Raw genomic sequence first — 14,383 nt, 5'->3', positions numbered from 1 at the left:
TACATACATCAAGCACAATCAAAAAACACAACAAACAGCTAACTATCCCAAATAGCCCCATAAGCAGGAACGCCCCTCGTCTCCATCCCATAAACCACCTTCTTCGTCAACTTCTCATTCGAAATCACAATCACCGCCTCGGCCTGAAACCCCTGCACCGCATCCCACGTCAGCCGCACCAAATCCGGCCGCCCCTGCTTCCTGGTGTCGTGCACGACCGCCCCCGAGTCAGCGGCGTAGACTGCGTCCACCACGTCCCTCCCGAATGTATCAACTGGGTTAGGCGTCGACCAGACTAGCCGGAACGGACACGTTGGGACTTGAATGTGGCCGAGGAGAGGGCCAATGCCTGATCCGGTGCCTACTAGGACGACGCGGTTGAAGAGCGTTGCGATGCGCATCACGCCGCAGGCTGCGGACAATTAGCTCAGCAAGAATATTGAGAGAAGAGGCGACTTACTGGGGATACCGCGGACCCACAGGTGGGTGGGTGGCTTGCTGATCTGCCGTCCTGTCCAGTCTCCTGCGCGAGACACGACTAAGGAGTACCCTTTCGGTCTGCCGTTCACGGCGGTTGGAGCTGGGACAGTCGCGAACGAGTGCCACTCCAGTAAAGGCCGTTCGGATAGTCGCGTAAAGGTCCCGTTGACGGGCATCGTGTAGTCAAAGTGAAGTCGCACAGCATGATTGGAGAGGACCTCGGCGTCGACGGGAACCTTCCGGAGGAAGACCCACGAACTTGCAATGCTGGCGGTGATGACGAGGAGCATCCAGAAATTAGGTGAAGAGATGACGGCTCGCCCCAAAGGTTGTGTGCCGCGCTGGTCACGTATGGAGAGGATTGTTTGGATCCAGATGATGCCGAGGATTGTCCAGCCGACGAAGCGATGGATTCGCTCGAACGTGTTGTGACGCTTCTTTCTAAAAGTCGGATATGCGAAGCCGATCATTGAAAACAGCAGGAGTAACACGATTAGGGAAAGGGTGAGAGTCGCAGGTGAGGCTTTTGCAAGCGCTCGGGCATCGTCAACCTGGTTGTAGATATTATACCCGATGGAGCCGGCAAACCAGGCCGTAGCGGCCATTGCAGCGCCCGAGTGAACTCCCCCAAGATGATAGATCTTTGCGCACCGGCGGCGGATCGCCAATGGCCATGACTTTGGTACAGAGCAGCAGATTGTGTAGAGAACGTTGATGACAGCGTCCTGGCGGACGAGGACGGCAATCGTGAGGTTGATGAAGGCAATTGTTGAGATCCATTGGGGCCCAAGCTTGGGAATGAACAGAATACACAAGAGCGCAGCAACATTGGCAAGCCAAATGAGCGTGAAAAGCCTCCGGTAGACAATAAAGATTCGGTATCTGAGTCCCCGGACAACCTTGCGGTTCTTCTTCTCTGCCAACGGCAGGGGTTTGCGAAGTGAGTCGGATGAATCTGATCGGGTTGACACTGTCTCGCGAGAAGCGTTTAGAACAACATGCTTCTTCTCGTCCAGCATCTCCGTATCAGACTGCGATGTCTTCTTTTGGGGACGGGATAACTGGGCGAGCGCTCGTTTGTCGATCTTGCCATTTGGCGTCAGTGGAAACTCATCCACCCTATGCACTTGTGTTGGGATAGCATAGTATGGTAGTCTCGCCTTTAAGTGCATTTGTAGTTGCTGCAAATCGAGTGCTTGAGGCGTGACGAATGCGACGACGTCTCCTTCCACCATGATGGCTGCAGCCTCCAATACACCTGGGCACGACGCCAATGACGCGCTGACACCGTCTAGTTCAACGCGGAAGCCCTACTGTGTTCAGCCCTGCGGAGTTGAATTAAGAGAGGTGCAAACCCACCTTGATTTTGACCTGATCATCATTGCGTCCCAGAGTTTCCAAGCTCCCATCAGGAAGCCAGCGGGCTAAATCACCCGTATTGAACATCATTGAGTGACTGTAAGCGATCCATCTGTCAGTAAGCATATCAATCAGCGAGACTGCCTGGGACGCACCCATCGTCAACAAAAGGATCATAGCGATAGCGCTCAGCAGTCTTCTCAGGCTGTCCAAGATACCCTCTTGTGATCCCTGCTCCACCAGCCCACATGGTCCCGACCTCCCCAATCACAACTGGAAGTTGCTTGTCGTCCAGTATATACACACTGGTGTTTGGGAGAGGTCGTCCTATGGTTAATTGCTGGCCGAATTGGTGTCTATGCATGGTATTGATGATGGTGACCTCGGTTGGGCCGCAGCAGTTGTAGAAGGTTGCTCCGTTTGCAGCCCATTTATCGGCGAGGCTAGAATTGCATGTTAACTCAAGTGGAGACACACTCAGTTGGGTAGTGGCTACCTCTGTGAGCATGGCTCTCCGGCCGTAGCGATGCATCGGATATTGGGGAAGTCTTGGGGGCGGTATCGACTGAGTATGCTCGGAGTGCATATCAGTGTATCCACCTGGCGACGAGGTTCAGCGGCTGCATCAATCAGCCTTTAGATCTTGGACTCACCTGTTGTAGTGCCGCGTGCCAATCGGATCCTCTCAAAACCAAGGTTGCGCTGTTGCAGAGACTTCCCAGTATTTCCCAGGCACCTAGCAATGTTAGTAGGACTTTGATTATTTCAGTCCTCCAATGCTCACCCATGTCGAAACTGATGGACAATACCTGTCCCACTCTCGAGCCACGAGACATGCCCAGGTTGCCAGGCGCATGGCAGACGACGTTTGTAACATTCCCATGCTTGACATCGACGCCTTTGGGGGTTCCGGTGGTACCTTCAAGGCCAGAGACACATTAGCTTAGGGTTCGATTCGGTACGCAGAGCGAAACAAACTGACCAGAAGTGTAGATCACATAGCAGCCTGAATTCTCGTCTCCCTCACAGATCAAAGGAGTCGTGCTGGCCCGGATCCCAGTATGCTCCGCCTCAGCAAGTAGGTCCTCCAGAACCAAAACCGAGGATACCTGTGGCAGAGAGTGCAGTCGCGATCTGAAGGTACCCGTGCACAGAGCTACAGAGTTTTGGGATTGAATCACGGCATGTGCCAGTGTCTCGTCTGGGACAACAGCGCCGTCAAGTGGAATATACTGCGCACCGCACATGAGGATGCCTAGGATACCTGCGACCATCTCCACACTCCGTTTTGTCGCAAGCACAATCCTGCTGCCAGGGACCACACCATGACTTTGAAGCCGTAGTGCAACGAATTGAGCATATTGGAGCAGCTTACCATATGTGACCTCGACCGATTTGTTCCAGGAAAGATCACAGACGGCGACGGTGTCAGGATACTGCTTCGCACAATCTATGAAGGCATGGTGAACAGTAGGATAAGGAACAGGGCGCTGGGGGCCGAAGCCGAACGATCGGAAAAGATTCCCGTCTCGCGGTGAGACTAGAGGAGACATCATTTCTGGGGGGACTTTGCAAGATTACGAAACCTGGTTGCACGGGGTACCCCTCCCTGAAGGATCAGTAAGATACAGAAGGGTTCCCTGGCAGGATACGCTGGATATATATGCGCCCATTGTGCTACAGACTCCCTGTTCATGACGAATTGACACATGTCCCTTCGAGTCAGGTCGAGGGATTTAGGAAATATTGTTGGCCCCGCGCCCCGGCGTAGACATTGATTGCTGATCCACCAGTACGATGTCAGAAACAACAGTCGCCTAGCCCCGGCAGTCACGGCCAGAGCGTAGAATTGCGGGATCGCAGTGAGACAAGCTGATGCATCGCAACGGTCGATTGACTCGATTCGGATCCTGCAAAATGTCCACGACGTCACAGTCCATGTCGCAATGGGCTGCGCATGCGGGGTCAAAAGCGTCGATCATGGGCCCTTCTGGTGATGGTCCCTGGAATCCTTTGGGATATTGATGATTGACTCGCTTGAGGGTCATTGCAAAAGTGGAGACTAGACCCTGCTTGCATGCGACTTCTGCATCAGTTGTCTGAAGAAAATGGGTCTCGGCCAATCGGTTCATTAGAGTCGCGGCTGTGATTCGTGCTCGTGCTTATCTCCCTGGATGTGCTCAATTCATGCATACGGAATTCAGCCGGATGCGCGCGCGGGGGTTCGTATGAAAACGGTCTGAGTTGCTTATGTGAAGCTCACAAATCCCCGAAAGGTATCTTGGCCTCATTTCACTTGTTGCATGTGTGACGCCACGGCGCGCAAGTGGTTTTATCGACGTGCTACACTCGGCCTAGCTGCTCAGCCGTTCTAGTCTGTAACTATCTTGATGCGGCCCGCAACTCCGTATGTTTCATCCCGGATTCCGTACACGGGATGGGCTAAAATAGCCAGGAAATGGAAATGTCGTAGTCAGGTGTTGAGCCCTTTTTAGCCTGGACTGTTTCCTCCGAAGCTAGAACATTCGTATTGCTGTCTGATCCTTGCCTAGATGCGCATCGTCATGGATTACTCAACACAGACCGAACGGTTTATTTTGGCTCGAACATGTCAGAGTTCTACTCGTATTCTCACTCTGGATCGTCCTAACAAGCGAAACGCTTTATGTCAGACGCTTATTGACGAGCTATTGCAACAGCTAAAGATAGCCTCGGCTGATCCGCACATTCGAGCCATCGTCATTGCTGGTTCGGGCGCCATCTTCTCGGGTAGGTGTCTCCACATTGAACGTAGGCAGCATGTAGCTGAGTTGCCGCCACTTGCGATTTCCATACAGCTGGTGCCGACATCAAAGAGATCGCTCAGTTGGATGGCGAGTCTGCTCGGCAGAAGCGGTACCTTGAAGACCTCTGTCATGGGATGAAACAGGTCCGGAAACCTATTATTGCGGCGGTCGAGGGTAGAGCAGTATGTCTCCTCGCCTTGCTATGGTTGATGATGTTGACAGAGAACTGCATCTCACAGCTTGGGGGTGGTTTCGAGCTTGCCTTGATGGTATTAGATCATCCCCCTACAGATGGCTCCTGAGCTGACTGTGCCGCTTTCCAGGCAGACTTTATCGTCGCTACACCGGAAGTCGAGTTTCGACTGCCTGAAATATCAATCGGTCTGATTCCCGGTGCTGGGGGTACACAACGAGTGACCGCCGCTGTGGGCAAGTATAGGGTAGCTGCTCTTTATGCTCGGTGCACAAAGGGTTCGACTGACAAGGTCCGTGAAGGCAATGAATCTGATTCTACTAAATGAACCACTTTCCGGAAGCGAAGCCTATCAGGTCGGACTAGTTAGCAAACTCGTCGAACCAGGAATGGCTTTGTCGGGGGCGTTGGAGATTGCAGAGAAGCTGGCTTCTTGGAGTGCCCCAACCTTGATGGTGGCAAAGGAGGCAATATGCAGAGGTGGGAATCATTACTCATGTGTTTGTGACTCTTACTTACAGAACACCAGCGGACGAATTGCAGCATGACCATGAGTTTGAGCGGTCACTATACTATGCCACTTTCGGGACCCGCGATATGGCGGAGGGAGTAACTGCATTCCTCGAAAAGCGGGCACCTGTGTGGAGAACGCCATCATGAGGATATCGTCGAATGTAGAACCTGGTCACGTACATCATGGCAGGCACATACCTAGAGATGAACACATATGTTGAGTTTGAGTATATGCAATTGACCATGAGCAATATTCATGCCTAGAACTATGTGCTTGTTCACTGAGCAAACTCTAGACACTGGACTTGCCTTCCGAGCTCCACTCGGAGACACCTGATGAAAGCAAATACGGCGGCGGTTGTTCGTCTGAACCATGGACCACATTTCCTCGAGAATGACTGGAGCCCTCATTTGCTGAAACCCTTTGTAAACCATCCTTTTCTACCGTCATTCCAGCGTTCGAGAGTACTCCTACTTCCAGATCTGTAGCATCGAATTTAAACAACTTTCCTGCACATTCGAACACCAGCGAGATCCTCAGCCGGTATGAACGACTCAGATTGAAAGTGCTAAAAGTGACATCAGTAGTAGGAAAAGATATCTGTCCGAACCGCTCAGAAAGGTCCATCTGACCAGAAATAACCATGCGCAATGATGTTTTTGAAAGTAGCATAGTCTCTTCATCCACCTGGCCTGACATGGATCCCATCAGCAACGGAGATGCACGAGCAGCCGTCCTACCAATGAGTGTGATGGAGGCCGTTTGCAAAACAATCTCTGGGACGTGGGGAGCATTGGAGTTGTCTATTAATGGCTTCACCTCCAGTAACAGTGGAATCGGCGTGCCCGCAACAAGGTACAATGGGTACTGGAACTCAACACCGAAGGAAAGTAAGGCAATTGTCCGGGAGAAAGCCAGGCCTTGAATCTCTCCTGCACGCTCAGGGAGCGATCGGTATTACCTGGCAGCAATGAGAGGCTGCGTACGGTGAATGTTCGGTCGATCTTCTGCTTCTTCTCTAGTTCGATAACGTGGGTGTGTGCTCGTGCCGCCATCGGAATGACTGGAAGATGCAGTACCTTCTCAAATACCGGCGACTTTCTCTCGAACAGGCCCTTCGTGGGCTTGAAGATCTGCACTTTTAACCGGTATTCGATGCTTGCGGATACCCTTCGCAGTGAGTTGTGGCACTCTGTATTGAATGATGGGGGTAGCGGCTGATTCTCGTCGACACGGAATGACTCTGCCTCAGGCCAGGCATTCGGCGATGCAACATGAGGATGGAAGCGGAACTCAAATGGCCACTCATAAGTTGTGGGCGGTATTTTGCATTCTTCTGCAGGAACAAGGATCCTCTCCCTTTTGAATAAGATGCACTTGCTCTGGTAACTGCCTGTCGGGCCGGCCGGTCCCTTCACCTTCCGAATCTTGGCTTTCGAGCAACCCGAGAAGGTTAGTATGACATTTTTGAGCTGTTGGAAATCTCGAGGACAGTTGAACACTATTCGCCCCTTGATCATGTCGTTTTCCGCGTAATATTGGCGCGGGTCTTCGAGGTAGATGTTGAGAGACATTGCGCGCTAGCCGTGACGAAAGGTGATGAAATCTCAATCTGCCCTTGAAAAGAGAGACCTATGATAGAATTTATCTGCGCATCATTGAGCACTCTAATGAACTATACATCTTGTGGAATCTTCCCAAAAAGGCAGAAATAGTACGAATACGGCGAGTGGGGACCAGTGGACCTTTGATATGGTAACCTCATTGGCCTCGACAATGGCTTTGCCCCTGGAATGGGATACATGTTCTGGTAAATCTGCTGCTTCGGACAGATAGATGCCATGTGGTTGGCTTGCATGGAGCCAGCCGTCCCTGGTTGCGTGTCTTTCTCTTCGGTGGATTATGGTGATGTTTCTTCCGGTTATTATCCGGTAGTGGGCATTTGTCTCTACCAAGCCATTGGACAATTTCCCTACTTACAATCTTGAGGGCTACAAATTAGTAAATTGTAGTGCTACTGCCTGAAAGTACGAGTACGATCCAAGTCCTGAAGATTGGAGATCGGCAAGGAAGAAACCATGATCTTGATTCAAGAACCAGTAGTAAGTAGAGCTGCGTATAGATGCGCATCATTCTCCGCAGCGTTGGTCTAACAGTGATGCAGGTAGTCCAGTTCGACAGGGGTTGAACGTATTCGTCTGGCAGATACTATAAATCTGTCGATATACTGAAGGGGAATATAGGGTTTAAGTGCGGATTTATAAACAACGACACTGTCGGCATCGGTCAGGAATCCTACCTGTCCATCATTAGATCGTGTGCGTCTACATACAAAATGATATCATTCTGTTTCATTACCTTTGTGTCCCTCCTGTCTTTTCCCGGTGCAGTGCACACGGTATCACACTGCAAACTCTCCCCCCTTGATGCTGAATGGCCTTCTAACGAAGAATGGGCCGCGCTGAACGCATCAATCCAAGGGACCCTGATCAGGACGGCTCCGGTTGCGTCGTCCTGCTATACTGGAAATCCCTTTGTCTCGACTGAAAGCTGCACAAGCGTGAAGAAGTATTGGTCATATGCTGCATACCACTCCGCCTGGCCTGAGAGCGTTGATTACTCGATCTACACCAACAACTCCTGTGTGCCTCCTGGCGTTGTGGGATACACCGAGGGAAGGGGCTGTACCATCGGAGCTCTTCCTCAGTATATTGTCAATGCGACGACCGAGGAGCAGGTAGCGAGGGCAATGCTGTGGGCGTCCAAAAGGAATATCCGTATTGTGGTGAAGGGAACGGGCCATGATCTCAACGGACGGTAAGTGATTTGGCACACTTTTGGCGCCCTCTCAACTAATCTGAAGCTAATTAGATCTACCGGCGCATATTCGCTTTCGATCTGGACACGCAACTTTAGGCACATCGTACATCAAGCTTCATGGCCTGTACCTGCCTCCAACCACACCGAAGACGTCATCATCATTGGGAGTGGCAACAACTGGGGATCTATATACACTGCCGTTCATGCTATCAACCGCACCGTCGTCGGCGGGCAAGACGCTACCGTAGGACCAGGCGGATTGATCCAGAACGGAGGCCATGGTCTGCTTTCTAGCCACCACGGTCTGGCCTCAGATCAGGTATACCAAGTTACAGTGATCACCACTGACGGCCGCCGGCTAGTGGCCAACCACGCCGAGAATGAAGATCTCTTCTGGGCTGTAAGAGGCGGTGGTGGAGGCCAGTTCGGTGTTGTCACCGAGTTCGTTCTCAAGACGTACCCTGTGGCTGCGAACGTTGTCTCTGGCGGGCTCTCATTCTATCCCAGTCGCAGTATAAAAGCCAGTGAGCTCGCGTCATGGGATGCCCTGGCGGAAACCACACGCTTGATTCCTGATCTGATGGATTCAGGTATGACAGGAACTGTCACTGCGATGACGAAGGAGGCCGCCATTAGGCTTACCGGCGTCAAGGAGTCGATTCCCGGAGTAGCAGTCAGCATTAACATGATCGGATACAATATGACGATGACGAAAATGAACACTTCCATTCACCACCTCGCAGCGCGCATCAGGAAGTACAGCAATTCAAGCTCCCTCACAGTGACTTATCAAGCCCCCTCAGCTCAAAGCTATTGGGCCTTCGTAAACCCAGACCCCATGGCTAGCAGAGCATCCGGCGCTAGTAGTTCCATGAGCAGCCGACTCCTAGGCCGTCGGGAACTCACCGATCTGTCCAGAGGCGACCTAATCACCCATCTCCAACAAATCCTTACATCCCAGGAACCAGAAAAGGGCGCAATGCTCCTCCTCGGCCTGCAAGGCGGTCCTGGACCCGCCGCCACATCCCCAGAAATGCGCGGTAGCGTGCTGCCCGCCTGGCGCTCCGCATACGTCCATGCCATGGTCTACGGTGCATCGATTAATGACACCGCAGACCCAGCTGAAGCTTTGGCAACGGCTGCAGAATGGTACGAGTCGACCATCGAACCGGTTTGGAGGCGCTGGGCCCCGGATACGGGGTCGTACATGAATGAGGGGAACGCTTTCAGTAAGACCTGGAAGAAGGATTTTTATGGCGAGAATTATGACCGGTTGCTTGCGATTAAGCAGAGGTATGACCCTGACGAGAGTATGTTCGTCTGGAGTGGGGTTGGGAGTGACAGGTGGGAGTATGATTTACGGAGTGGGCTGCTTTGTCGGAGGTAGGTGTTGTACGAGAGGTACAAATTGCGGCCAGGGCATTCTCAACACGTCCTAGAATGACACGCTTAGAAACATTTTTCATGGACTCTTGGATAATAATCACCTCCTGCGACGAGGACAATAGCATGTCGCATCTACTGACAGCAAGATGTGACGAACAAAATGCAGATATAATCAACCATAATGAAGTGCGACTTATTCTAAGTACAGGCTTGGCAGGGCCTCACTAGACCTTCTCCGCCATCTCGACAGAGCACCCATCGCCCTTCTTGTTCATCTCCATCAGGTCTGCCTCGGTGACCTCACCCTGAGGCAGATGCTTCGCCATAGAAACAATTTTCCAGGGGGACGACGCGTCCCTGAAAACATGGTTCAGCAACTCCAGGTTGCGGTTCATAGTCTCGGGGTAGAAGAAGTACACCAGCAATGGGATGCACGCCGAGAGCACGGCATACATGACGTAGTACTGGTACCCGATCGTGTCCAGTGCGATGGGCGTGACCATCACGACGACAAAGTTCCACAGCCAGTGGTTCGCCGTCGAGATGGACGACATTGCCACACGCAGTCGAACGGGAGCCACTTCCGTACAGTAGAGGAAATTACCGCCGAGGAAGCCGATCGGGTAGAAGAGATTGAAGAGGAAGAGGAAGACGACGGAGGCGATGGACGCGCCCTTGTTATCTGTGCCGCGGCTGTTGGTGATGGCCAGCGCAATCATGCAAATCGCCATGCCAGTGCCGCTGATCATGAAGACGACTCGACGGCCGAGCCGGTCGATGGTGAAGAAGGCGATGAAGCAGCAGATGAATTTCCATGTTAAGGCGCAGGCGGCCAGGTTCTTGGACAGGCTGGCGCTGAGGCCGAGGTTCTGCTCAAATATCGTTGAGGCGTACACAGAGATCAGATTACCACCGCACATCTGCTGGAAGAATTGCAGGATGATACAGAGACAGAAGCGGTAGAATAGTCGCTCCTGGTCGTTGGGGTCGAACATCTCCATCAAAGAGCCTTTGGATTGCGCGGTCAACTCAAGCGATGATTCAATGCCCGAAATTTCGGCCCGGATTGCCTCGTCGTTGGCAGGCAGGCCCTTTAGCGATGCGAGCGAGTGGGTTGCCTCCTCGGCGCGGTTGACCTGGACCAGCCATCGCGGCGATTCCGGAAGTAAAAAGACAGAAAGAAGGATGACAAGGGCAGGGAGCAGCGACAGGGCAAGCGGGACTCGCCATTGTGTCGTGCTCTGGGGGATGCGACTCAGGCCAAAATCGATCCAGTTGCACAGTGAGTAACCAAGACACATGAATATACCATCTATGATAACATGTTGTCCTCTGTTTTTTGCCGACGAACATTCCGACTGCCATACTGGTACAGCGACACTGTACTGACCAACACCCATACCAAGTATAATACGGCCGATAACGAATTGCACCAGTCCGTAGGATGCCACTTGCAGGACCTCCCCAATGATGGTGAGGATAGAACCGAGGAATATAGTCTTCCGGCGACCCAGTCTGTCCGAGATCAGCGTGCAAGACAGAGCCCCGATGAGGGCTCCGATCTGGAACGAGGCAATGACAGCACCCTTGGAGGTGGAATTGTGTGCTTCGAGAGAACCTGTCGTGTTGATCGTGTCGATCTGAGGGAAGGTCTTGACCCAGCTCTGGAGTGTCGCCAGGGGACCGACACCAGCTTGGTTGTATCCGAAGACAATGAAGGCAGGGGCACCTACCAGAGCTACCTGGGCCCAGTGCAGGGCTCTTCCAGAGAGCCCGAGGTAACTGGGGGATTGGGACGCCATGGCGAGATGGTTGCAGCACAACTCTCTGCAGTCCACTGGGAGACTGGGTGGTCTTTATATCGACCTCTGTGGAGTCGAGGGGAGACGGTAAGAGAGTCATGTTCAGCAACAGATTCTGCTCCCCCAACTTTCCCCGTTCGCGGGGTCTCTGGACCTGGACTCGTACCTCTTGAGGAACTACTCTAGCAGGAATTGTAATGTAACAGCATTGTGTGTTGAGGCGGATGAATCCAATCAAGGGCATCTTATGGATCGGGCTTTTTCTTCTCCACTGTATCCCCACCGGCCGGCCATTCTACCCCCGGAGACCTCCCGAGTTGTTAGTGGTGCCATGTCGCATTTCAGGGGGATGGAGTATGGTTGATTGAGCCAAGAACGCCATCGACCAAGCTTTTCTTTGCCTTTTTCTCAGCCGTCTTGGACGATCTTGATTGTGCCACCGAAGTTAAACCCTTGCCTATCGGGAGTAGGTACTCCGAAGATACGTACTATGATTACAACTGTTATACGTGAAGTAGGAAGAACAATTCATATTCTGAATGTGTGTTTACTTGGCATTTATTGCAGCTTCCATTAATGCTAATTAAAGTACTCCGATCCAGTACCTGACCTGTCAGAAAGTAATGGATACCAGCTATGCCAATGATTATTGGTAATTGACGGCGCAAGTTTGAGGTAATCGTAACCAGCATATTGACCTGACAATATAGTGTATTCTCGTCAAGTGCACAAGAGAGGATGACTAGGTTAGCCGTTCTTCCCCTCCCTCCACCTAGCTGCTTGTACCCAAGGTCCCATACCAGAAGGGTCCACATGCCAGTGGGGATCTGTTTCAACGCACATCTGTAGCATTACAGCACTATGTGTAGGTGCAAGACAAAGGTATCCTATGGCTGGCTCGATGAAGTACTCATAGGAGGCAACTGGAACTTGGCGACGGCCAAATCCTATCGCAGTTGGTAATTCATTGCCAGCTGAGGATGTAGCAAGCTGTTGGCCATCTGCTGCAGTGCCAGAACCACACACAGTGATGGTAACAACTAGGGGATTGTTGACATTTCAGCAAGGTGCTTTGAACTACAAGATACGTCGCGATACCGCGTCATTGAAGTAAGCTTTGGCATGCCATATGTTCATGCTGCCAATATCCGAAAGCACACAGTCCGGAATGTAGCGGCAAGTCCCATAGTAAGGAACCTACTTATACATATGTTATATGGTACTGCATAATTCTGCAGGATTGAATATAGCTTAGCCCCTGTTAAAAATCATAACTACCGTCTCTAAATTTGTTTTCGTCAGACCGCATTCTCAACATCATCCCCAGCTTATTGTGCAGCGGCCAACTTCCGAATCTGCCCCACCACGGCCTCGGTGACCTCCCTTGTGGTGGCATTTCCCCCCAGATCGGGAGTGAGAATCCCCATCTCACACACATCCTCGACGCAGTTCAGAAGCTTCTTCGCTGCATCTTCCTCTCCCAGCCAGGCCAGCATTTCCGCAGCCGTCCAAAACGTCGCGACGGGGTTCGCAATGCCCTTACCCGTGATGTCAAATGCAGACCCGTGGATAGGCTCGAACATGCTGGGATTCTCCCGCGTGGGGTCCAGGTTCGAGGTCGGGGCAATCCCGATGGACCCAGCCAGCGCTGCAGCGAGGTCGGAGAGGATGTCTGCATGCTGTAGATTATCCCACCGTTAGTATTTCTGCCGTCAAGGCAAGATAGCCGAATCAGAATCTGGTAGGTCACTTACAAGATTCGTCGCCACGATCGTGTCCAGCGTCTCGGGCTTGAGCACCATTCGCGTGGTCATCGCGTCCACCAGCATCTTGTCCACAGTAACATCGGGAAAGTCCCTGGCGACCTCCGCAGCCACCTCATCCCAGAGCACCATCCCATTGCGCTGCGCATTACTTTTCGTCACGACCGTCAGTAGCTTTCGAGGTCTCTTCTGCGCCGTCTCAAACGCAAAGCGCATGATTCTCTCCACGCCGTGTCGTGAGAAGATGGCCGTCTCGGTGGCTACTTCCCACGCCTTGCCTCGGTGCGAGCGTCCGCCCTGACCCGCATACTCGCCCTCGCTGTTCTCACGAATGATCACCCAGTCCAGATCGCCGGTCTTGCATCTGCGGAGAGGCGACTCTGTGCCGCGGAAGATCTTGGTTGGTCGGACATTGGCATATTGCTGTAGCGGCTGGCAGATCGCCAGTCGGAGACCCCAGAGCGAGATGTGATCGGGGACATCTGTCATCGTCAGTAGGTCGACTTTGCAGGAATGATGATTGGCGTACCAGGTGCACCGACAGCACCGAATAAGATTGCGTCGTGCTTCTTCAGCTCGTCGAGACCGCCGTCGGGGATGTATTTGCCGGTCTTCTTGTAAGTCTCTGAGCTCCAGTCGTAGGTCGTAAAGTTAAGCTTGAAGGTGTTGAGGGTTTCGCTGAGGGCATTGAGGGCCGTAATACCTGCCCCGATGACCTCGGGACCAATGCCGTCGGCGGGAATAGCAGCGATGTTATACGTCTTGTTAGGTGAAACAGAGGGAGACATTTTGACAGTGTCTACGTACTATAGATGTCCAAGTGGTATAACGGAACAAATGAAATTATCAGTGCGGGGGGTAATTCTTCCAATATATTCTCTTCAAATGCTACTCCTCATTATTGGGACCCCCCACTTTTGGTTGTGGTGACTGTGCCGGACGTTGTCAAGTCCGGGGTAAACAGAAGGACGAGCGGGGTTGTTCTCCTCCGATGGAATCACACCGGACTAGGAAATGTCCGCCGTCCCAACTCGCCTTTGAGCATCCAATATGTCTACAATGAACCTGAACCAGCAGCTACCGACCAGGTTGGCAATTGAGTGGAATATTAATTCGCACATACTCTGTTAAACTTTTCGTAAGCTGAAAGATTCAATTGAAATCTATCCTCGTGATCCTTGACACACTGTCCCCTTCGTTATCCTTTATATACTTTCCTGTATGGACCATATGCTAAAAATATACCACATCCCACAGGGCTTTCAAAACGCTCACATCTT

At 52.1% G+C, this 14,383-nt stretch overlaps 7 protein-coding genes across 7 annotated transcripts; 4 read left to right on the top strand and 3 right to left on the bottom strand.

The window, feature by feature from the left end:
* Positions 1-38: 38 nt before the first annotated feature.
* On the bottom strand, positions 39-3,753 carry tmpL (putative NRPS-like enzyme; the record flags this gene model as incomplete). Its single annotated transcript, XM_001481345.2, has 8 exons — positions 2,822-3,753; positions 2,624-2,758; positions 2,493-2,575; positions 2,336-2,439; positions 1,995-2,282; positions 1,840-1,936; positions 461-1,790; positions 39-412 (listed from the first exon to the last, which is right to left on the bottom strand). Exons 1-8 carry the CDS (start codon positions 3,393-3,395, stop codon positions 39-41), a joined length of 2,985 nt encoding a protein of 994 aa, XP_001481395.1. The 5' UTR covers positions 3,396-3,753.
* A 45-nt stretch (positions 3,754-3,798) lies between these two features.
* Positions 3,799-5,478, top strand: AFUA_8G01210 (enoyl-CoA hydratase/isomerase family protein; the record flags this gene model as incomplete). The annotated part of the gene is made up of 6 exons (XM_741992.2): positions 3,799-4,608; positions 4,677-4,807; positions 4,865-4,894; positions 4,949-5,065; positions 5,121-5,298; positions 5,348-5,478. Exons 1-6 carry the CDS (start codon positions 4,392-4,394, stop codon positions 5,476-5,478), a joined length of 804 nt encoding a protein of 267 aa, XP_747085.1. The 5' UTR covers positions 3,799-4,391.
* Positions 5,479-5,968: 490 nt separating this feature from the next.
* On the top strand, positions 5,969-6,287 carry AFUA_8G01200 (uncharacterized protein). The gene has a single exon (XM_741993.2). The coding sequence runs from the start codon at positions 5,976-5,978 to the stop codon at positions 6,255-6,257; it is 282 nt and encodes a 93-aa protein (XP_747086.1). The 5' UTR covers positions 5,969-5,975; the 3' UTR covers positions 6,258-6,287.
* An 886-nt stretch (positions 6,288-7,173) lies between these two features.
* Positions 7,174-9,539, top strand: AFUA_8G01190 (putative isoamyl alcohol oxidase; the record flags this gene model as incomplete). The annotated part of the gene is made up of 3 exons (XM_741994.1): positions 7,174-7,237; positions 7,576-8,149; positions 8,204-9,539. The coding sequence occupies 3 exons, from the start codon at positions 7,174-7,176 to the stop codon at positions 9,537-9,539; spliced, it is 1,974 nt and encodes a 657-aa protein (XP_747087.1).
* Positions 9,540-9,762: 223 nt separating this feature from the next.
* Positions 9,763-11,340, bottom strand: AFUA_8G01180 (sugar porter family MFS transporter; the record flags this gene model as incomplete). Its single annotated transcript, XM_741995.1, has 1 exon — positions 9,763-11,340. One exon carries the CDS (start codon positions 11,338-11,340, stop codon positions 9,763-9,765), a length of 1,578 nt encoding a protein of 525 aa, XP_747088.1.
* A 6-nt stretch (positions 11,341-11,346) lies between these two features.
* On the top strand, positions 11,347-11,526 carry AFUA_8G01170 (uncharacterized protein; the record flags this gene model as incomplete). The annotated part of the gene is made up of 1 exon (XM_741996.1): positions 11,347-11,526. One exon carries the CDS (start codon positions 11,347-11,349, stop codon positions 11,524-11,526), a length of 180 nt encoding a protein of 59 aa, XP_747089.1.
* A 944-nt stretch (positions 11,527-12,470) lies between these two features.
* Positions 12,471-14,360, bottom strand: AFUA_8G01160 (putative tartrate dehydrogenase). Its single transcript, XM_741997.2, has 3 exons — positions 13,633-14,360; positions 13,095-13,585; positions 12,471-13,019 (listed from the first exon to the last, which is right to left on the bottom strand). Exons 1-3 carry the CDS (start codon positions 13,889-13,891, stop codon positions 12,669-12,671), a joined length of 1,101 nt encoding a protein of 366 aa, XP_747090.1. The 5' UTR covers positions 13,892-14,360; the 3' UTR covers positions 12,471-12,668.
* Between the last annotated feature and the right edge of the window lie 23 nt (positions 14,361-14,383).

This window comes from Aspergillus fumigatus, chromosome 8, assembly GCF_000002655.1.
Source record: "Aspergillus fumigatus Af293 chromosome 8, whole genome shotgun sequence".
NCBI classification, from domain to species: domain Eukaryota; kingdom Fungi; phylum Ascomycota; class Eurotiomycetes; order Eurotiales; family Aspergillaceae; genus Aspergillus; species Aspergillus fumigatus.
This window is presented reverse-complemented; position numbering and strand designations above follow the sequence as displayed.

Bases quoted from the DNA above. Each gene is read 5' to 3' on its own strand.
- AFUA_8G01200 (XM_741993.2), top strand. From the start codon at position 5,976: ATGCGCAATGATGTTTTTGAAAGTAGCATAGTCTCTTCATCCACCTGG.
- AFUA_8G01160 (XM_741997.2), bottom strand. From the start codon at position 13,891: ATGTCTCCCTCTGTTTCACCTAACAAGACGTATAACATCGCTGCTATT. The intron at 13,586-13,632 runs GTACGCCAATCA...TGACGATGACAG, and splicing joins CGGTGCTGTCGGTGCACCTG to ATGTCCCCGATCACATCTCG. The intron at 13,020-13,094 runs GTAAGTGACCTA...GATAATCTACAG, and splicing joins CGATCGTGGCGACGAATCTT to CATGCAGACATCCTCTCCGA.